General features: G+C 43.9%; 3 protein-coding genes across 7 annotated transcripts; 1 reads left to right on the forward strand and 2 right to left on the reverse strand.

Annotated features, from left to right (window-relative positions):
* Positions 1-236: 236 nt before the first annotated feature.
* Positions 237-2623, reverse strand: and3 (actinodin3). 2 transcript variants are annotated; one of them, XM_040169742.2, is made up of 6 exons: positions 2563-2592; positions 2262-2332; positions 2020-2083; positions 1765-1809; positions 1255-1403; positions 237-1135 (listed from the first exon to the last, which is right to left on the reverse strand). In XM_040169742.2, the coding sequence occupies exons 2-6, from the start codon at positions 2295-2297 to the stop codon at positions 461-463; spliced, it is 969 nt and encodes a 322-aa protein (XP_040025676.1). In that variant the 5' UTR covers positions 2298-2332; positions 2563-2592; the 3' UTR covers positions 237-460. The 2 variants fall into 2 exon arrangements, with proteins under 2 accessions (XP_040025676.1, XP_040025678.1); XM_040169744.2 differs by lacking the exon at positions 2262-2332 and having other exon boundaries at positions 2563-2623.
* A 2728-nt stretch (positions 2624-5351) lies between these two features.
* On the forward strand, positions 5352-12072 carry pcyt1aa (phosphate cytidylyltransferase 1A, choline a). Of its 3 annotated transcripts, none has more exons than XM_040171056.2 (10): positions 5477-5845; positions 6270-6350; positions 7593-7706; positions 8102-8201; positions 8408-8524; positions 8659-8810; positions 8994-9072; positions 9220-9362; positions 9451-9639; positions 10132-12072. In XM_040171056.2, the coding sequence occupies exons 3-10, from the start codon at positions 7593-7595 to the stop codon at positions 10369-10371; spliced, it is 1134 nt and encodes a 377-aa protein (XP_040026990.2). In that variant the 5' UTR covers positions 5477-5845; positions 6270-6350; the 3' UTR covers positions 10372-12072. The 3 variants fall into 3 exon arrangements, with proteins under 3 accessions (XP_040026989.2, XP_040026990.2, XP_077955173.1); XM_078099047.1 differs by lacking the exon at positions 5477-5845 and adding an exon at positions 6132-6166; XM_040171055.2 differs by lacking the exon at positions 6270-6350 and having other exon boundaries at positions 5352-5845.
* A 229-nt stretch (positions 12073-12301) lies between these two features.
* Positions 12302-22024, reverse strand: LOC120814624 (AP-2 complex subunit mu-A). Of its 2 annotated transcripts, XM_078099046.1 has the most exons (13): positions 21666-22024; positions 20190-20312; positions 16774-17039; positions 16518-16600; positions 16289-16294; positions 16042-16177; positions 15716-15860; positions 15433-15450; positions 14960-15079; positions 14675-14810; positions 13960-14057; positions 13675-13786; positions 12302-13361 (listed from the first exon to the last, which is right to left on the reverse strand). In XM_078099046.1, exons 2-13 carry the CDS (start codon positions 20261-20263, stop codon positions 13227-13229), a joined length of 1329 nt encoding a protein of 442 aa, XP_077955172.1. In that variant the 5' UTR covers positions 20264-20312; positions 21666-22024; the 3' UTR covers positions 12302-13226. The 2 variants fall into 2 exon arrangements, with proteins under 2 accessions (XP_077955172.1, XP_077955171.1); XM_078099045.1 differs by lacking the exon at positions 15433-15450 and having other exon boundaries at positions 14960-15082; positions 16042-16600; positions 21666-21885.
* Positions 22025-22081: the final 57 nt, after the last annotated feature.

The following is a 22081-nucleotide window of genomic DNA, read 5'->3' on the forward strand; positions in this document are numbered from 1 at the left end:
TTTAACCATAGTTATCGCTACAAAAACAAAAATACGCATATACGTTGAATAGTAGATGAGGAGCAAACAATTCCAACATCTTAATTTTAAAAAGTCTAATTTAATATTTGATTATCATAACTGTGCATTGATATGAAGGCAGTATTTTAATGTTGTAGCTTCTTATAATTAAGACAATTTAAGGAGATTTACATATTTTAGTCAAACCAATTACATATACAATCACACATATTTAATAACATTTGTCAATTTTTTTTATTATTATCTTTAAAATGTTTTTATTCCATGCATAAACACCCATACAAGTCAGTCAGTGTGGGTTGTCATGCGGAAAACTGTGAACTTAGTAAAAGCATTGTCTACATGATGTGAATTTGCTCACAGCAAGTCTGTGGTTTGGCCTTGTGATTTAGTGTTGTAGTCTTACCCTGTAAGGCTTTCATTTTTAAAGCTCTTTGTTTTACTCCGGTTCAGGAGCTGGATCGGCGTAACGAAAGGGGTCATAAAGGTCTCGTTTGAAATCATAAGGGTCAAAGTAAGGGGTTTTCTGGGTGGCTGGTTCTTCGGGGACTCTTTCCGAGGCTTTTACCACTTCCTCTTTCTCCACTGTCTTTTCAGCAGGTGCCTTTGGTGTGGACGTTTCCTGGATGGGGTGGGGAGGATGATCGATGAGGCAGTCGGGGTCCCAGTATGGATCACAGTCATACTCCATACCTTTAACGGTGATAACGGGAGGAGGGGGAGTTTGCGCAGGCTTTCTGGGAGCAAGAGGGGCTGGGGGTGGTTGGGGAGGAGCAGCAGCAGCTTTTATTTCCCCCTCGGTTTTGGGCATGCAGGCAGGGTTGACTCGGGGGTCACACAGAACCGCTACGGCCCCTGTTGGCAGGTAGACAATCTGAGGTTTGCACAGCGGGTCTTTGGGATTACACAGATAGATCGTCTGAGCATTCTCCAGAGGGTCTGGTGTGGGGGCCGCGGTGGTGGGTGGTGGAGGGGGGTGAGAGGTAGTAGTTGGTGCTGCGGCGGTGCTCAGCACACCCATTGCATTCTGGTAACTGGAGGCATCTGGGCCAAAGGTTACCTCCATGTGACGCATCTGCTGATACAACATCCTGATCCTGTCGATCTCGTAGAGCTGACAGAGACACACGTCAGAGAGGCAATGAAAACAAGTTGTTTTTTTTTGGGGGGGGGCTGAATAGTGTAATACAAGTACATAAACAGCTTAAGAATCTCAAATCGAACTCAACTTACTCCTTCAATGTGTCCAATACTGTTGTAATAGCGGTAGTAGGACTGAAAGTCAGGCGTGCCTCTGTACCACTTTGGATCGATGTTCCTCTTGGGTTGAGAATTAGCAAAGAAATCATGTGCCTGAGTGGAGCCAATTTTAACTGGATTCCCTGTGGAAGAACACCAAATCACAAATTATAAAGGGCGGGGGGGGGCATTTAAATCCCAATTTGCAAGGGAATATCTTCTTAATCACTCAAATAATGCAATGTTTTCATTTCAAATTAAATTAAAATCTTAGAGATATAAATCTATGTGCAAATGTTATGATTATTTAGCTTGAGGGATAATAATCATTTCTATTGAGAAAGGTACTATTGTAAGAGAGCAGAGTGCCAGAAATCCAGAAATAGTTACATTTAAACTAAGTTTATATGCAAAGTTCAGCAATCTTGAATAAAAACACAAATATAAAACTAGAAATGGATCACAACATCATTATAATCTGCTAGAAGACAGAAGACTAAATACCTCCAGGATTCTTTACTTTCACCAGAGATGTTGCTTCTAGCAAACCTGGTAGGAGGCAGAATGTATATTAGACACCAACAAACAACACTTCACTCTGCAAAGCAATACACAGCAATTAAAAGCATAACATGGGACTCCATGAACGGAGCTATCAACAGATCCAACTCATCCGATCATTCTGATTCCATTTTGTATCGGTATAGTTTTAACACCTGGATAAATAAGAATTGTTTCAAGCATTTACTTAAGACCAACCTGCCATTAACAGCACGCAGGAAAGCGTCGTCAACAGGCACACCTGGGAAATCATCCTCCACACCTGCAATTGCAATATCAAGAAAACACCTAGATTGTTTTGTATTTTGTCTCAAATCAATACTGTTATTCGCACATGTCTATTAAATCAGTATGTGGAAGAACATCCATATTGAAAGAAGAATAAGAATGAGGAATATGCAAAAAATGGAGGAAAACTCCAAGGATGATTTTTTGTTTACCTTGCCAGTAACTATCTTCCTCTGGTGGATAAACATATGAAGATAGCTGCTGGTAAAGTAAAAAGAATCATCTGCAAATAAGAATACATGTGCTGTGAAGTTACTAAAGGATCCTCCATAGTGGCCGTCTGACAAACATTACCAATCACAAAGATTTTCTCTTAAACATTTGGCTCAAAATTCTCCACAGTGAGTATTTACTACACAACGATTTACAATACAATTGTAAATCAAAGGCTGCCTCAAATGTATAGCTCTACCTTTACACTTGACTTGATTTTAGACTGAGATAACTCCTCACCTGCTGTTGCATCTCCCTAGTCCAGGTCTAAACTGCTGCACAACATAACTGTACATAAATACTGTCGTTAGTACTGGAGCCTTTCTGTTGGCCACTGAGCGGCGAGAAGGCCTGACTCCGCCCCGCGTGCATTTTCTGTTGGGGCGTGGAATGTCTCATTAGCACACCGAGCATGAACCAGAGATAAAAGAACGACTTCAAACTAATTAGGACTCCTTGTAAAGCCGCAATAAACAGTGTTAGGACGCCTGGGGCGCAGGCTGTCATAGTGCAGGATGAAGCTCAGCTGAGGTGGAAGAAAAGAGTTTCCTTTTAGTTTTATGGACCAAATTGAACAAATACGGTAACACACACCACCCTATTGCAGCTGAATTCTTGACAAAACACATGAAGGTAAAAATTAACCCTCTGTCCCAAAACAGCTGGATATGTCCTTTTAACTGAGGTGTTGGCTGGGCAACAAATAGGGGGCCAGCACAGTTAACTGCTGTTTAAGTCACCTGGAAATATGCAGCAACCGTGGGCTAACTTGTCCAAACACCAAGACAGTCTGGGAAATATTTTACTTAGAGTTTTCAAAATGCCGCTTTGATGCAGATATTTTCCCTAGATATAAAAACTGTTACTGTTTCAATTAAGGTTATTTCCCAACATCTGTATATCCTTCCTTTCTCAACGAGACAAAATGTCTAGAAATCTGTTTGAGTTCAAGGTTCAAACCTTTAGAAGAGTTTCAAAAATATAGTGTGCAAGACCGCCGTGTTGTGTGCAAAACCTCACATTTCAACAAGTGTGAACAGGGATCGCTGATGGTAGTAAGTGATGATGTTACCCAGTGAGAAAAAGTCAGAAGCTTTTGGGTGTGTTTGTTTCAGCTGACCAGCTGGCTAAAACATGCAGAGGACATCTGTTCTGTCAGGCCTAAAACCAACACACAGAAAGATAATAGTTCTCAAATACTTTTTTGAAAAGGCTGTGTTCCATGAAGAACCATATTTTCCATTGGAGTTTGAGTTATTGATGGCAAAACAGTCTATTGGACTGTTTTGTCATATGGTTCATAAAAGCTTCTTAATTCATGTTCGAGTTATTGATGGTGAGTGATGGCTTTCTGCAAAATAGAATTGGGAACAGGTTGCTCCAAGGCTTCCTCAAATTCTTTTTAAGCTCATTAGAAAATGGTCCTTTAAAGAACCATGGAACCAAAAATGGTTATTCTCTGGCATCACTCTATAAAGAACTATTTTCGGGTCCAGATTTTTCTTTCTCTGTGTAGCTCAGCTGAATAAATCAGAGACTGAGACAGTGAAGCAAAATGCTGTCCTTCAGACCAGCAGGTAGGGTCTCACGATCAAAGAGTGCAAGAAGAGACAGGGAGTCTGTCGGGGCTCTGCCAGGTGGCTAATGGTGAAGATCATACTGTAACTGCTCTGTGCATGTCGAGAATGGAAGGGTAAGAGTACATGTTACTTTTAAATTATATACATTTATTTAGCCTGAACACAGGATGGCCTGCAGCAGCAAACCGCCGCCTCACAGAATAAATCAACTTGTTTCAAAATACGTGTAAAGGGAAAAATGTAATGCATCTGATTTTCTTTCAAATGTTTGCTGCCTTTTCAGAATAATACCTGCATATTATTAACACATATTAGCAATATTTAATCAGTAAACGTAGCCACTTGTTGTGAAGATACTCTTAAATATCTTGCCGGGATCCTAAATCTGGACTGTCAGTTATCCCAACGTATTTTAACAGCAGTTATTTTGCTAATTGGCATAAAGAGCAGTGATGAGTTGTGTTTTTAGCTCGGGACCTTTCTCTCTGCAGCTTTGCGCTTAAACCGGATTACACCTGTGCATGTCAAAGGGCATTGCTCAGTATTCCTGTTCTTAAATCTAGAAACATGGCAGATATTTGAATGGAACTTCTCTCTTGCTTGCTGCAGAAGACATTTTGCCGTTATTTCATCAAATAGGGTTGAAAGGAAAACCCACAAAGAAAAGTACCAACAACGTACTTCATTTGAATATTCATGCAGGTTAAAATTCCAAAATTATAATCCACTTATATCACAAGCTAAACGTATTAAAGGTATAAACAATACAAATCCTGCAGAGAAATTATCTCTTTTACTCCTATGGCTACTTAACTTGGCTCTTGTGACTTTTTTAGCTACTCTTCATAAGCGAATGTTGCTGATAAAGCTTGATCTTTGCTCCCCTCATGTGGCCAAAGAATTAACTTTAGAAGGTTTTCGGCATGTTGGGTCTACAACCTTGTAGTATACGTGGGGGAATTGGCAATATGATATTTGTTTGGTTGCATAATATCTGACAGAATTGCAGCCAAATTTGACTAAAATATCCTTTGCTTCGTCAGCTGAGGTTTACTGGGAAAAAGGTCACTGCGCACACACACTTTTTTGCAATACATCTTTAACTGTCCAGTAGACACTCAGCAATAAGCAATATGTAAGTTCACATGGAAGTGATTGTGCTTGTTAACACAATTATCCACAAACGTACAGAGGGGATTGCATAACAACTTGGAAATTCAATTCGATTTGATTTGGATCTTATATAATGGAACCACACAAGATAGTCGGAATAGGCGAATTGGAAAAATACATTTTACGCTTTAAGTGCTGAATCCATACGAATTCACACCCTTTTATAGATCTCGTGCTACCAACTTTTCACAACTCCCATAAGATGAATAAAGTCCACTTGTGTGGAATCTCACACATTCATTCCTTTAATCCTAATGAGCACTTCTCTGTAACTTCGAGTCGAGTGTGTAACAGTTACACATAAAAAGGTGTTCATGTTAATATTGGCATAGTAAACAACTCTCTCTGCTCTCCACCAGGTGGCAGCGCGACTCGACACCGGAAACGTCCGACTGCTGATATCAGTTCCTTTAAGGATGCCGAAGTTTTGTAGTTCCTGGGTTCTTGACCTGTCAGCGTTGTAGTACAAGCTGTCACTGCCGATACTTTGTTTTCCTGTCCTTCTCTTGTCGGCTAATAATACAACGAGACGCATTGCGTCGCCCCCCCGGTGTTGTCCGTGACGTGTTTACTGTCGTTGCCGGTGTCTTTTTACCTGTGAGCTAACTGCTGAAGTTAGCGAAGAAGCCGACTAGCTTAGCAGCTAGCTTGCTAACTAGCATTTGACATTAGCAGCGTTGGCTAGCTTCTTTGCTGTTAGCTAGCTAGCCCGCTGCCAGTGCGAAGCCGCCCACTCCTGCCGAGCCGCATTCCGGAGAAAAGAGCGAACAGTAAGTAACGCTGAGAAGAAAATTAAAGTTCATTTCAATCGTAAGCTAATACAACTATTAGGGCTAGTTAGTTAGGGCTAGGCTAGTAGCATATCGATGATAGGGTGTTTTGCAATTGGCGAAAGCGTCCAGTAAGCCTGACAGAAGCTGCACAACTAATGTGTTGTATTAGTTACATTAGTTAACTAACTAACTAACTAACTGTCACAGGTCCAATGATCCTTACGGGTATCCTGGTAACTCAAGTTGACTTTCGTCATGACTGTGTGTCGTTAATTTAGGTGGCATTTTAAAGCATCGGAAACAATGTGTGAAATGCAGGTGAAGCTTGTTAGTTTCTCAAATTGTGGTCCGGGAACCTTCAGGAGACCAACTTCCAGTGGCCTTTTTGCTAACTTTGGTTTATGCATGTTTACTTTTCAAGTACAATAATAGAATCAAGTAACTTTTGGATGGATCCCCATGGACATAAAATTGTTACGCCATAATCGCCATATACAGCTCAGTAAGTATTCTTAGATGTGCAATAATTAGTCAATTGAAAATTGTTTTCATTAACCATTTTATTATTTTGTTATGAAAATTTGCAATGATTTGAGAAATATTCAGATTTTTCTTTCAAGGTTGAACTAAAGAATACATTTGAAAACCTTCTCTGGGCCTCTTGGAGATAGTGACCAGCATTTTCTCACAGTTTTGTGTGTTTTTCTGTGGAGATAATTTAGCTAATATTGAAAGAATCAATCTGTAATACAAGAACTTGGCGCTGCCTTTTTGTTGCTTTCTTTTTATAGCAGCCTGCTGGGTTATAATCACATGTGCTGGTCATATAAATCTCCTCCGTCAGTGTCCCAGAGCTCAGAAGGGCTTTTCGCTCTGACATAAGCTCCCTGCTGCAAATGCCCTGAGATGGATCCGGTCGCTGTCTCCACCATCGTGTCCCGCTACGAGTGTCACTTACTCATTTATTACACTCTCACCTTCATAATTGCAACAACAGCCCAGCCAACAGTTATTAGGCCGTTATAGCAACTTAAAGAAGTGACAACGTGCAATGTTTGAAAATGACGGACCCCTCCCTAATGACCTACTGCGTGATGGAATGTGTGGAATGGGGCAGAGATTCCCATCACAGGAGCCCTTGTGATGTGATGCCAACAGTCGTTGGTATTGTTGCACCACACGGTTAGGGTGGATATTACGTCACCATTGTGCAACTGATCTTTCAAGGTCTATTTAGAAAACCTAATGTTGATCTTCAAGGACTATTGTAGATCCCAGTGGGGTTCTACCAGGATACAGAGGACAATGTTTGACCCTATTGACCTCGGCCATTGAACTGAGAGTTTATTTGTTTCTGCATAGTCGATTGTCAGACCATTTTCAAATAAGCAACTCGAGATAAATGATTAAAATATTAATATTTGATTGTTCCAGCTTTTATAATGTGAGAAGATACTGCTTTACTGGATTGTATCTAATTTTATATAAAAACTCGTTGGGAGTTTAGTGTTTGGACAAAACAAAATGACTCTAGACTGTGCCTGTCCCTCCGGGTTACCGGGTCAAGGTGGACTCGGGATATTTCATCTGGCAAAACCTTACTGCTGTCTACATTTCTGCAACAAAATGAGTGTGCCTATTTATAACGTGGGCACATTATCCAGAGCAAAACTGCAGGTCTCTATGAATGTGACCCTTTAAATCTAAGATCTGCATGGTGCATTTGTCTTGGCTTTTGACACAGATGGAGGCCCAAAGCTCCAGCGGCTTGGTGCTGTCCAGAAAAAGGAGAAGGGAGAGCTCCACTCGGGACAGCGAGGAGGGGGAGCGGCTTGGGAAATACCCCAAATGCACTGTGGTAAGTCAGCGGTGTTCTTGAGCAACCTGTTTGTCCAGCTGTTTCTGAAAAATGCTGGACATGTGCAAGCCAACCTGGATGTTTTATGTTTTATCAATCATAGCATGAGTTACTTTTCTCTGCAGAACTGTTTTTATGCTGTGCGATATGTGTGTCAGTGTTTTTTTATTTTTTATTATCGGCTAAAGAGAATAAAAGTTTGCTTTAAAAATATATAAACCTCAATAGCAACACCTTTTATCTTCCATTTCGGATGTTTCTAGCAACTAATAGTACTAAGTTAGCGTGCGATAATTGCATTTCATCCAACTAGGGAACACTATGGTGTCCAGCTAAAACCTTTTGTATAAAGAGATTGTAAACTTCCTGGATTTGTCAAATCTTCCACCTTCAAGGGGCTGAAGAACCCGGCACCTTTTGCAGACGAGCTGTTGCCTGTTGACCCTAAAGCCTACGAGAGAGTCAGCATGGAGGAGGCGAAGAGGGGAACACGAGGTGAGGGACATTCTTCCACACTGCCTGTTGATGTTGTTCCTTCTTCCCTTCTTTGCCCCCCCCCCCCCCCCCCCCCCACGTCTTTTCTTATGTTTATCCCATATTCTGCGTTCTACATCTCTATTAGTAACTGTCCTCTCGATCTGGAGTAGAGTTTTATATTAATCTGTACAGAATAAATTCATCCTTGGTCTCTCTCCGTCCAGCCAACCGACCGGTGCGGGTGTATGCGGACGGCATCTTTGATGTTTTCCACTCGGGTCACGCCAGAGCTCTCATGCAGGCTAAACGCCTCTTCCCAAATACACACCTCATCGTAGGAGGTGAGTCCCTCAATGTCCCGGTCCACCTTAATAACAACAAAGTCAGCTGCTTTTTCATAAGTGTGAAACTTAAGGCAAACACGGCAAATGCGTTTCCAAACAATAGTTGTTGTTTGTTTTTTTTATATTCAAAGTGTGCAGCGATGACCTGACCCACAAATACAAGGGCTTCACAGTGATGAACGAGGACGAGCGGTACGACGCCATCAGACATTGCCGCTATGTCGATGAAGTGGTGCGGAACGCTCCCTGGACGTTATCGCCGGAGTTCCTGATAAAACACCGCGTGAGTAGATCAGCCGGCTCCCAAGACCAGGACGCACAATCAGGGACACCTCGTCCGTCTACTCGTTTAAATCTTCGCCGTGAGATCTGAAACCGTTGAGAAATGAAAAGAGCCAAGCGTTGACGTGACATCAGCTGTAGGTGGGATCCACTGTGTTGATGTGTGTTGTAATGGCGTCTCCAGATTGACTTTGTGGCCCATGACGACATCCCGTACTCCTCGGCGGGCAGTGATGACGTGTACAAGCACATCAAGGACGCTGGTAAGTGCCGAAGGGACCGAGGTGTGGACAGCGAGTAATCTCAAGTGTGATCATTTTCTCCCACCTCGTGCATCACAAAGAATATGAATCCATATATACCTGCTTATGTGAATGGAGGGCTAACTGCTCGCGCGGCTGCAACCACAGGTATGTTTGCGCCCACCCAGCGGACGGAGGGCATCTCCACCTCTGACATCATCACACGCATAGTCCGAGACTACGACGTGTACGTCAGACGCAACCTGCAGAGAGGGTACACGGCGAAGGAGCTCAACGTCAGCTTCATCAACGTACGGAACGTAGCTCTGCTTCAAATGCGTCTGTGTGCGCGCGTTACTGTACATTGACCCGTGCCGTCCCTCGCTCGCTCGCTATCAGGAGAAGAAGTACAACCTGCAGGAGCGCGTGGACAAGGTGAAGAGGAAGGTACGTGACGTGGAGGAGAAGAGCAAAGAGTTCGTCCAGAAGGTGGAGGAGAAGAGCATCGACCTGATCCAGAAATGGGAGGAGAAATCCAGGGAGTTCATCGGCAACTTCCTGCAGATGTTCGGCCCCGAGGGAGCTCTGGTGAGGACGCTGCTTGGGTTTGCTCTTTGATCAGCCGGTGGGACTGAGAACATGTTGTTGTTTTTGCACTGTGCCGGTCAGACATCAACCTCAAAACCTTTGGTATGTTTACAGAACATGCAGAGCACTTTGCACGAAACTAGTTTGGCCACACACATTGATGAGATGCCCCCAGTTGCCAGTGACCCGACATTTGAGACAATTTATTGGTCTTATTGTATTCACACATTCAATGTTCTTAAAGGCACAGTTTGGCATGTTGGGAAATATGCGTATTTGCTTAGTTGCTGAGTTAGTCATTTGATTCCACACTGTCTGCCAATTAGATACGATCTACAGCCGGAGAGAACTAGTTTTGTTTTAGGGCTTATATAAAGTTGCTAAAACAAATGAAAGGTTGCACAAACCAAACGGAAGGGCGGTTACTTTGTGACGCTCGCGTCCATCCGGTCGGTCAGACGCTCACTTCCTGTTTCTGTGTCGCGTCGTCAGAAGCACATGCTGAAGGAGGGGAAGGGCCGCATGCTGCAGGCCATCAGCCCGAGGCAGAGCCCCAACAGCAGCCCCACCCGCGAGGAGCGCTCCCCCTCTCCCACCTTCCGTCTCCCCTTCTTCACCAAGACCTCCCCGCCTCCCTCGCCTCGCCCCCACCACAGCGGGGCCCGGGGTTACCTCATCAGCGAGGACGACGAGGACGAGGACGTGGATGAGGACGAGGACGAGGAGAACTAGAGCGAGTTGGATTAAGTGGGCCGTCGACTAGTGCGCTTTTCATTAAGCAACCCGCTTCCGTTTGTTTTAAGATTTAACTATTTTTAACACCACAGTGTCCTGTTAAACGTAACCAGCGGTTCCTGCACGGCTTTTTTGTGTGTGTATTGGTCAGTAAAAGTTACCACTAGTCTCATTTATCTCGGCCCTTTTTTGGTGTTGAGTTCATTAGTCACTCACTGTCCCTTTTTAGGAATATTTGCAGGCCTTGCACAGCGTATTCTTAATGTTGGCGTCGTAGTGAGGGAGTTTTTTTCTTTTTGTCTCTGTCGTGGTGGGAGGGCTCGCAGGTTTCCTGGTGACTCGCCGTCAAGGCACACGTGGGAGAGCTCGCGGAGGCTCTGCAGTCTCTCCGGATGGGAGGTTTTTCACAGCGGGACTGAAAAACTGCACATTGAAAACGGTCATTTGATGTGTGTGTATAGTCTGTTATACTAACAAAATAACATTTGTTAGACTTAAAAAAAAAAATGTAATTCCAGATTGCGTCCAGTCTGAGAGTTTTGTATCTAAACAGCAGCTTTGTCCCGAGCGTGTGTGTCTGTAAGTGCATGTGATGTTTTTACTTGCAAGCTCTTGCGTCGGCATGTTCACACGTCTGTATTTAGTTTAAAAAAAACGTCCTTTTTAAAGCTTTTGTCTGCTGACAAATACATTTTTGGAAGACTAGTTTCAAACAGACGCCGCTCTCGTGGCGTAAAAAGAAAATTCTGCTACGACACATTTAAATGTTGTTGTACCACTTATTTTTGTAGGTTTTATCTTTCCTTTTATCTTCTGTAAAGAGGGATCTTAATCTACTTTCTAGAGCAATGAATCAAAATAAAGATGTTTTTTTGTTTTCTAATGCAGATCCGTATCACCCGGGCCTCTACAGAATAATCGTGTCCACGTGATACACAAGTGAAAACTTTAGAAAATAAAGTTAATGCATTAAAGCACACCAGAGAACTCCAAACACCCTGTTCGCAGAACATGTGGGCTAGTGAACACAGCCTTCATCAGTTTAAAGATGTATTTTGGAAGACTGTCACGTGGTGGGAGGAGCTTAGATTTATGTATTAGATTTATGTATCACATTATGTAACACGTTCATTTAAACGGTTTGTTTCCTGAGATGAGCACAAATGAGCATTTTTTCTTTTCTGAACCGTTGTTGCAGCACTGAAGCAAATATTTGAGCTTTTCTGGCCTCTGAATGAATCCACCTCCCCTGATTAATGCATGCGTTGCTTCCTGTTACCAGAAAACCAAACATCACAGGTGATCTGAAGATGTAATAGTGTGACTCCAATATACATATTGCTCAGTTCTACACTTGGTTTTCCAAAAACAACTGATGGCTGACAAAGACCACCTCCATTCCTATGGTGGTGGATCTGATTTTAACACTGGGATATAACCACCAAACGGTTTCCTTCCAGCTGTTATTTTGATGCTCAGACACTTTTGGGAACCCTCGATTCTTGTGGAATCAGTTCCTTCAAATCAATGTAAACGGCTTTGCCACTTTGATCTCGTGGACGTGCGCAGACTTGACGAGCAAATAGCAGCTGCTTGTTTTAAATCAAGTCTTGTTTCAGTTTGGGGTTCCTTTGTTTAATGTTCTGGATGTAGAGGTCAGGGAAAGACGGCAACAATTAAAACATTTTGGCCGAAGCATTTCTTGACCTATTATTTTGTCTCCTGTGGTTTTATGTTTCGTGGATTAAGTTTGAGTTTATTCATTGACTAAGTTGCAAAATGTTAAAAGGTTATGAGCCAAACTGTTTCCCCAAATGAATCAATTGGATAAAGAAAAAAAGAAAAAACAGGACTAAGCGAAGACGTGCTGTAACAAGTCTGTTCCCCTGCTATGATGAATGTGTTTGACACAGAGGGGGAAGGCAAGTTTGGTTACATAGTCAGATTTTATTGGACAGAACGTCACCAGGGATACGAACATGAAGCAGACTGATGAGGCGAACACCAGGGGGAGACTTCACCTCACTGCAAACAAGAGCATCTTTCAATCAAAACAGCGCCACCAAGTGGAACTCGTGCTTAAGAAACGGAACATTTGGGTCACACGTCGGGAAGATGCTCACAGCTCAAAGCTGAAATGTTCCCCTCTGTTTTAACTTTACTCACTGGGTGTGGATGAAACTAGTGTGTGTGTGTGTGTGTGTGAGAAACGATACACTCCCCAGAAATTACAAAAACAGCTCAGTCACTTTCGATTCCCTCCCGCCTTCCCAGAAGAGACTTAAGTCCACAGCACGGAGTCAGGCGACGCATCTCCAGTTGAAAGGGCGAGACTACTCAGACATTATTCATGTACAAGAACAGGATTCATTTAAACCACGACAGCTACAAATCATCTTACGGGGGATTACCTCTAGGACTTGTGGGACTTCTAAAGTAACTGGAGAGTAGATATTGGAAGAATAACACTTAAAACACGAGCACGCATCCTTACAAAAAGACACCAAAAGGTGTCCCCGGTCCTCTCCCCCTGGTCCCCATCTGCCCCACTCATCTTCTTTCAGACACCAGTTGGTTCACAGATTTACTCATCACTAAGATATACGATACAATGGGGGACATGTTGCATATATCTGTGCATCATATCATATTTACTTTTTTTTTGTTAAACAATGTGATTCAATCTCCAACACGTATTCAGGGACAGGTGAGAGTGGAGAAGGGTTTGGGGGGGGGGGGGCATATGAGAGAAACTAAGAATTGAGGGGACAAGAGAGACAAAGTAGGAGCGGGTAGAAAAACAAAAAGACTTGAGGAAAGTGGTCACGTCGCTGCTCTGAGCGGGTTGAACTTTAGCAGCGGGTTTCGTAGATTCCAGACCGGCCAATGTACCGCACCCATTTGATGACGTCATGGTCACTGTAGTTGAGCTTAGACTCAAACACCTTCAAGTAGCGCACCTTCAGACCAGAGGGAGCAAAAGGGACCTGCAGGGATGAGAAGAGAAAGTAGAGTACGGGAACGCTGGGAGCCGTAGGCGCTCACCCCAGGGGGGCGGGATTATCGAGTAAACAGGAAGTGTGTGTGCGTGTGTCGACAGTAAGCAGGTAGTGATTTGCGCTACTGGGATTAGATGTAATGCATAGTCCATCCATTTGGTTGCCAACTCCCAAAGTAGCGCATCACACAGAAGGTCAGCAGTTAGCAAATAGATTCTAATTTTTTTAATAAATCAGGCAGTAAAGTCTAATAAGTAACAACTGTTCACGTTCAAAATTTGACAAAATTGTGTGTTCTGACCTCAAAGTTCATAGAGATCGGAGGCCGGGCCCATTTCTTCTTATCGTTGGTCGGCAGCAGCTCGATTTCAGCACTGATCTGAGACTCCTTCATCCCAGCCATGCGTTTGATCCTACACACACACACACACACACACACACACACACACACGAGTGTTGTACAGGTTTCAACAACAATAAACTTAATTCTTAAAAAACCCTAATAAGAAGTAAAAAAACAGGTTTACATAACAGAATAGAGAAGCTGTTAATGGTTAACCTGACAGAGGGCAGAGTTACTACTCACTTCCACACTATGGCGTTCTCGCTGGCCTTGTACTTTGCTTTTCCCTTCATGCAAATGACCTGCACGCCGCTTGTGTTGAGGGGCGTTGGGATACGAACCTGAGGAGTCGATAATGAAGGCGAGGAAAACGTTTAACTCGTGGCATCAAATCAAACGTCAATTTACAAATACGAGTGCTGGTATCCGTTGACGACATTAAAGAGTTCTTTTTATTGCTAGGCCATTTATTATTTATTTATTTTCTTCAAATTAAACAATATATTAACTGTTTGAAGTATACTGTTAATACAAACAAATACAAAACTACAGCTTCAAACTTTTTAACTTTAAACTATCAATACATGAACTGTTAACAACAGTTTGCAGTATACTTAGTTTCCCCTCTGAGATCAGATATCAGTTTATTGGGATTTGGGGAATATAATTTAATTTTTGATTCATGCTCATTGTGCAGGAGCTAAAGATTGAAAAGCATTTATGTTGGATTGATGGACAACCGGAGGGGTCTGCTGGTGGAAGCGTGGTCTTAACAGTAAACGGTCGGCCGTCATTAGCAGCTGCGAGGACGGATTCATCGGAGTAAATGAACCATTTCAATCAGGCACCGAAATCTGCGTTGCGTTTCGGTCGCGCCAACATGGCACCGGTCCTCAGTACCCCACCGATTACACAGTTGTTTGGATTCATTAGTGCCTCGTCTTTGGTAAGAGCTCACCTCGATCTTCTGGGCCAGCAGCGAAGGTTTGAAGTTGGACTTGATGACAACCTTAACCTCCAGTTTGGTGCGCCCCACCTCCCTGACCAGAGGAATGACTCGAAACGGCAGGATGATGTCTTTAGTAGTGCGGTACCTGTAAAAGAACGTGCTTCATGTTACAAAATCCGTAATGTAGTAATAACTTTCAATACGGTTTACATGACTCACACTCATTAGACACTTTGAAAAAAGGACAAAAGCTTTGAAAGTATTTGTATGTAAATGTAACAAACATCTACTGACCTCATCAGCTCATACTCTCCATCAGGGGGGATGAAGCTGATACTGCGCTCAGAGTCAAACTTACTGAGACGCACACACTGGTGGAACGTGCAGTCATCGATGGCTATGGACTGCTTGCCACTGCTAGTCGGGAGGGACGGGGACAGTGGGACATTAGTTCATCACATTGAACCACGACGGCCAAAAGATAACAACTATTACTCGTCCTCAATTAATGACCACAGTTACAGAACAAACACACGAGGACACCACTGCTAACACCAAGAAATAAAAATGACACCATTGTGCAGCAACACAAATAACTGTTAGGTGTGATGTAACAAAAAAAAAGGGAAACAACCATAAGGATGTACACGGCAGAGCTAACAAGGTGCATTTGATTTGGCAATGAGATGATTAAGAGCTTAGATAAGAAAAATGTGTGTGTGTGTGTGTGTGGTGGCAGAAGGTGAGTACACTTGTCAGTACAGTACCTTCCTCCCCCTAAATCACTGAGGTACAGCACATAGAAAAGAAAGAGGGAAAGAAAGGAGAGATGCATCCAAAGGAAAGAAAGAAAATAAATTGTAACGCCTGCCTTGTTGTAAACAGCAAGACAACACTCATAAACAAAGACAAGGGGCTAACAGACAAGGTGGTCGTATATTTGGACTCAATAATCATTGCTGAAGCAATATAAAAAGCAAAGGATCTGTATTGCAAATCATCTAAACGGATTGCAGTTGATTCATCAGAAATGTTCAATTTGCCGCTCACCTCTTCCCTGCGTCGTCAGAGGCTCCGCCCTTTCCCTGCTTGTCGATGACAATCTTGTCGTTCATGCCAAACTTGCACTCGGGCATCCCACTCAGGTAGCTCTTCATCACCACGCGGCCCGACACGTGGGCGCTGAGGACTTGGCCTGAGCACGGCGGGAGATAAATGGCGCCGTGAGGCTGGCGCTACGAAATACAGCTCTAAGCTCTTCAAAGTCAAAATAAAACCACTCTCGCCGGAACTATAAACTCCCTCCAACCCAATTCAATACACGCACACATTAACAGGTTTTTATAATGTTATTAAAAATTAAAAAACACACACACCTTGTGGGGACATGAGCAGGTTGACGCTCTCCAGTACATCCAGGAAAAGCTCATTGCGGCGATACTTGATGCCCTCACGGCGCCAGCCAATCTGCCCCGTCACCTGACTGGTGATCTGAGACTGCTCTTCCTTTGTCTGGGGGGGAGGAAGGGGGAGAGAAACTATCACTAGTGACCAAAGGAGAAAGAGGACACACGAATGGGACGCGGCTCCATATGTGGATGAATGGAAGCAGTGGATTATTACCTGGTGCTGAATTACGAAGTGTCCCAAGACCAGAGGGGAAGCAAAGAGGGAAAAATAAACAAAAGCCTCATTAATTACCAGTTCAATCGGGATAACAAAGTTGGCCAGCTTTATTTTGAAAGGCTTCCCTATAAATGTTTGGTATCCACAGTGTCGTCCTTTGAGACATGAAGGGAACATTAAAACCGTCACGGCGATACACGTGGGACACCAAACCCGTCACACTGACCTGTCCCTTAATGCCCTGCTGGGTGATGAAGGTCTTCAGAGCTCCGGTCTCTGAGTTCTGGGGGTATCCAAAGTCCAGAATCTCTGTATAGACACAAGCAGATAACGACGGTCAGAGATAAGAGAAGTGGGCGGCTGATGACTGAGTGAGGCATCATAGTAACTGATTCACAAAAAAAACCCAGAAATATAAATATCCATTTAGCGTAAAATGTCCCATTGGCATATTTATCCAGGCATCCCAATTAGTCTTTTACCATCCAGCAGCTCATAGATGAGTACAAAGTTGTTCTTGATGTTCTCCTCGCTGATCTTGCCGAAGTAGGCCGTCATCACGTCGCACATCTTGTAGAGGAACTCGAACACCATGGCGGCGTTGACATTCTGCTTGGTGACCGCCGCCAACCAGATGTTGGAGCGCTTGACGTGGAAGAAGCTGGTTCGGGCGATGTTGGTCACCGGGGATCGAACCTGCTGCCGGGCGTGAATCACGTTGACGCGGAAGGCGTCCACTGCGTTGCGCCTGAGATCGGGGAGGAGAAAGGGAGACGGACGTTGAAGACGACGGTTTGCAGGCTTGGACGTCACAGTGAGGCGGTTAACGCCGTCCCACCCGGTGACATCCTGGTAAAATACTGCACTCGGGAGTAAAATGACCACGGCAGGGAATGAGTCACGGTCAAAAGATTTCCCAAACAAACGGAGGGGGGCTCCTTGGAGTTGTCGCATTTAGACGGAGAAAATAAGTGCCGTTTTGTGTCGATTGGGACGATTACCAGGAGGGAGCGGAGAGGCTGCGGGGGTTTAGGTTGACACCACCGTAATTATATGTGATCCATGGGAACAAAAATAATGCTCAAATGTAGATCCAAGATGGGCTATTTTGTTGTTTTGAGGAAGTTAACGGGCTGCATTTAAAAGGATAATAGTGCAATGAGGCTCTGTGGAAACAACCCAGATTAATGTGACTGTATAAATAATACAGCGCTTTCTGTCAGGAATACTAAATCCTCCTGAGAACATTGGGAGGTCCTAACTGGCACAAACTGCCGGTCTCTGCGATGTTAAAAAGAATTATCGAACACATTGAGAACAGGGCCTGCGGGTTAAAAGGGGAACCTCTCTCACCGTTTGCTCCCATTTAAAGTGGTACCTTTACCCACAGTAGAGACATACGGGGGCCCTCATTGGTTGACTTTGCGTACGTTAAGATTTGTGTTATCAAAGCATTAAAATGGCTACATCACATTTGAATTAGAGCAAAGAATTAAGTGGGGTCTATGAGGCTACCATGTCTGCCTGCTGCACAATATCAACTCAATTAAAAATATTGCAAAATAAAAAAAATATTAAGTGTCATCACATTCCAAAATGTGTCTCTGAATTACATTGAATGTCGAACTTTTTTTTTTTTAAACTACCCCAGAACTCAGTTCATTGCAGTAGATCTTGCAAAAGTCAAGGCCCACCTCTGCAAATAAGACTCATTTAAATTTATCTAAAAGCATCTATAGTCTCTCCATTACAGAAAGGACCCCCAAGGATGAAAATGAATTCATTAACCAGCATATGCCATGCTCAAGACTCCATGCTGAGGCACTAGTGGGGTGGGGCGGTTTGTGAGCATCCCATAGAAGGCTCCTGGTCGGGGGCTTCGCCTGTTGGAGCTCAGCATCAGGTGGTTGATACACCACTGGGATGCCATGACAGGTGACTCATGCTTAGAGGAAGTACCAGGATGTTGACTGTGGAATCCATGGGCATGCAGCCAGGAGGGGGTGGATTGGGGGGGGCCCTGAATGGGGAGGGGTCATGCTTGAACATCTGGAACATCTCTTACCTATTCCTACAGGGGCCAAGATGGACAGATGGGAGGAAAATGGTAATACAGAGGATAGAGAGGAGAAAAGGATGAAGTAAAAAGGAGAGGAGACAAAAATGTACAAGACATTTTCGTGCATCATGTACACAGACACAGTGAGTAAATTGAGTGTTGGGAGTGTTTATTATGGCGCCATCTTTGTAATTGAGTATGTTGGGAACAAGTCAGCAGCACTAGATTACTGGTGAATCCATGTTGTCATAACAGCGTGGCAAGTGCATATTGATTATTTGCACCAGCCCGCATCAACAGCTTGATTATATCTAGTGGATCGGTTCATAGTTCAGCTGAAACTAAAAGATCTGTTGCCACTTAGACAAAAAAAATACATATGCGACCATAGATGTCGACACAACATGATGGCACATGCCCTGAAACCAAATAATACGCCTGGTTTCCTCAGTGCTGTTGCAGCCACAGGGGGGCTCAACATTGACTGAGGAGGCAGAGAAACGGTGCAATTGTGTTCCTGCTGAGAAATAATAAATAATTTAAATTAGCGATTGCTGCCTGGAAACCAGACAACAAAAGGGATCCTCTTCATACATCGTCTGTATGATTTAACCTGCGTACCTCACCAATGAAAGGTATGCGGAGTGGCTATTAAATGCATCTCAGTGGCCCATTCTGCTGATGAAACGTCCAACACTGGACAGCTTCACACATTTTGCTTTCTGCCCTTATCTCGACTGCATTGCCTCCAACATTACTACAACTGCCTCAATACAGGATTAGAAATGCCTTGAGGATCTAAACAAAAACAAAGTAAACAAGTAACCAACCTGTCACTGTGTCAGTCTACAGGGTACTGGGCTGGTGTGTTTTCAGGAGAGAGGTCTGTACTCCACTCAATCCCTGAATGGACCTGCGTTTACGCAGCAGAATGTGATAATTGAGTGTAAGCATGGAGACTTGGCATGGCGACTAAAAGTGAATCACACAACAATGTGTCCAAAACAAAAACAAATGAGGAAGAGGAAGGAGGACAGACACACAGACGGTACCAAAGTGATATCGTCACAGCATTAGGCACATTACCCCCGTCGTACGGTTGAGTGGCGCTCCAGTAACAAACCCACTGACACGTGGAACTGTGTGTTGGGTTGCTCCCGGTCTTTAAGCGCTCATCGTAGGCAGCTGGAACATTTTGCTTTTTACCAACACTTACTCCTAAATAGTTTTAAGTTTCCACTTACCTCCTGATTTAATGTGAGCAGCTAACAGACCCTTTTACACTATTTTGACTTATTGTCCCTAACCAATAACCATCGATGCAACGCTGAGAGAACTATTTTATCCACGCCGGAGAAAATGATACGGATAGAAAGTATCTCATTTCCATGTGGTACAGATGTGAGTGCAAAGCTCTTCACACATGTATGTACTCTTGTACATACAAGACAAGGTTTGCCTTGATAGGCATGAATGAAAGTGAACCACATAAAAATATTGAAGACATGATCTCTTGTAGATTATGTAAAATGGTACTCTTGTATTGGTGTCTTTTATTATATCCATTATAATTGCATTGTTGCCTTCTGTTCTTTGGTTAGGGCTAGAAGCATCGTCCTAAATGTCATCCTGGTTTAGCCATTTCTAAAACCACATTCTATAAGAGGTGACAAAAAACACACACCAATGTAAACTCCCTAGCCAAGAAGAGGGACAAAGTCCTGTCCCATCCCTTCCAATTTAATCCCACCACCACCCGCTGGTGGATCAAGCCCCTCTCGCCGACATTAAGTCGCACATAATTAGGCGGCGTTACAGCATCGCTCCTGTGAAACGTACCCAATGTCATCTCGGTAGACCCTGGAGATGAGGACCTCCCCCTTGTGGTTGTAGATGAACAGTCCTCCGATCATTGTGGCTGCTTCTCAGTCCCAACAGGCCATGATGAATCCAAACCCCCACCTGAGGAGAGCAGGAGATTGCAGGAAGGAAACATGAGAAAGAAGTTCTTGTTTTTTTTTTAAAAGGGGTGATCGAAGTGAATTCTGTGGAAAGTGAGGGAGTGACCAACAGCACAGGGAAGCGCTTGTCCTTCACATCCGCTTCCTCCGGGTCTCTTTCTCTATGGCCAACTGAATACAGCCTGCAGCTGCCCCACTGTGATGACTCAGGTTTTTTCTTTTTACGTGCCTAAGCATAAACAGTAAAAAAAAAAAACACCACTTCGATAGATGCAGATGAGACTCCACCACATTCAAATCCCCATTTCCACCCAAAGTAAGACTGACCGCAGATTAGCAGCCCCCGGTTTGAAGCAGGATGCCCTCATGTAGCCAGCTAACTACAAACCTCTTGCTGGGTTGGCACTATACTACGGGGAGCAGCCTGAGCATGAAATCCTAAGTAAAAGTCATTCATTTAAAAAAAAAAAAAAAAGGTAGCACATTTGTTAGCGTTGCTTGCGCCTTAAGACAAAAAAAAGCAATTTTCTCTCATTTAAGAAGGGAGATTCTGGTCACCAGGGGATGAAGGACATGCTTGGAATTCCTAGAAGACAGAGGCCGTGCAGCTCAAACAGCCGACGGTTCCCGGAGGAAGAAAGGTGCACAAATCACACGCTCGGGATCCGTAAAACCATCTCGCCCACTCGGAAGTTAAAAGCGTTGTGACCGAAGTAATCCGCACACAGATTTAAAAATCGCCTTTTCATTGGGCGACGTCAAGATGTCTGCTAGGCTCGGGCCATGTCCTAAACGTTACACACATTTTTCATATTTATCTCAGTTGTTCCTCGACTGGCGAGGAATCATTTCCATTCAAATGGGAACAATAGTGAATATATCGTTGATGAAGGCTTGACCTTCAGATTAATTCAAAGTGATGGAGAATAGACCGAGCGAGAAGTAGCTAGCTAATTTAGCTTCGGATAGCAGGCTAGCTGACGTTAACGGTTAGCACCGGGCGGAATTTTAAACGGACTTCCGGAGAAAAAGCAAAGCTGACCGTTTGACGTCCATTTAACGTGCAAAACTCACCTGTCGAAATGAACAATTTAAATGACACCGCGGACGGTCTCCAGTGACACCGATTGGTTAATAATTTGCAGAAATTAAATACTGCGTGCTTTTATGTTTAGGCGACAAGCCGCCTCTGGTTCGTGATACAACTTCTAGCTTGACTTTGACTAGCTAACGCGGCTAACGCTAGCAGCGCTCCGCCGGCTTTACGGAACAATTATCGAGAACCATTTGATCCTTTGGACCAATGAAAAACAAAAAAACAACACTGTAATCGTCTCCACCTTGACGAACTCACCCTAGTCCTCTCGCGAACGCCACCCGTGTAACGCACCGCGACTGGCCTCGGATATATATATATCGTTTGTCAAGATCCAGCAGGTCCCCCGTTCACACACACACACACCCGCTAATTCCGCTCCTCCTTCCCCTCGTCCCGCTGATGGCTGTCAGCTGACCCGCCGTCCTCGCGCAGCGCCGCTCCGCTGACAGGAAAAGGCGCGGCCGCAGCGATGTGTAAACCGCACCCTGGCCCGGTTACGATAAGCCGCGAAGCCAACGGGTCAATCGTGCCCTTTATCGTGGTTGTGTTTTATGTTTTGTGAGGAGGGACGTGATCCAGGCCAGCAAAGGGAGATGGTTCATTTTATGAGATTGACTAGCGGCCGTGTTGGGAATGAACTTTTCTTTTAGTTAAATGTTCTCGTTTTAGCT

This window comes from Gasterosteus aculeatus, chromosome 3 (genome assembly GCF_964276395.1).
Source record: "Gasterosteus aculeatus chromosome 3, fGasAcu3.hap1.1, whole genome shotgun sequence".
Classification (NCBI taxonomy): Eukaryota; Metazoa; Chordata; class Actinopteri; order Perciformes; family Gasterosteidae; genus Gasterosteus; species Gasterosteus aculeatus.

Coding starts and splice junctions, on each gene's coding strand:
- and3 (XM_040169742.2), bottom strand. CDS start 2,297: ATGTTTATCCACCAGAGGAAGATAGTTACTGGCAAG. Junction 1,404..1,764: donor GAAAGTAAAGAATCCTGGAG/GTATTTAGTCTT, acceptor GTTCTTCCACAG/GGAATCCAGTTAAAATTGGC. Junction 1,136..1,254: donor GTATTGGACACATTGAAGGA/GTAAGTTGAGTT, acceptor TGTCTCTGTCAG/CTCTACGAGATCGACAGGAT.
- pcyt1aa (XM_040171055.2), top strand. CDS start 7,593: ATGGAGGCCCAAAGCTCCAGCGGCTTGGTGCTGTCCAGAAAAAGGAGA. Junction 8,525..8,658: donor TACACACCTCATCGTAGGAG/GTGAGTCCCTCA, acceptor TTATATTCAAAG/TGTGCAGCGATGACCTGACC. Junction 8,811..8,993: donor AGTTCCTGATAAAACACCGC/GTGAGTAGATCA, acceptor TGGCGTCTCCAG/ATTGACTTTGTGGCCCATGA.
- LOC120814624 (XM_078099046.1), bottom strand. CDS start 20,263: ATGATCGGAGGACTGTTCATCTACAACCACAAGGGGGAGGTCCTCATC. Junction 13,787..13,959: donor GAGAACGCCATAGTGTGGAA/GTGAGTAGTAAC, acceptor GTGTGTGTGTAG/GATCAAACGCATGGCTGGGA. Junction 13,362..13,674: donor CGATCTCTATGAACTTTGAG/GTCAGAACACAC, acceptor TCATCCCTGCAG/GTCCCTTTTGCTCCCTCTGG.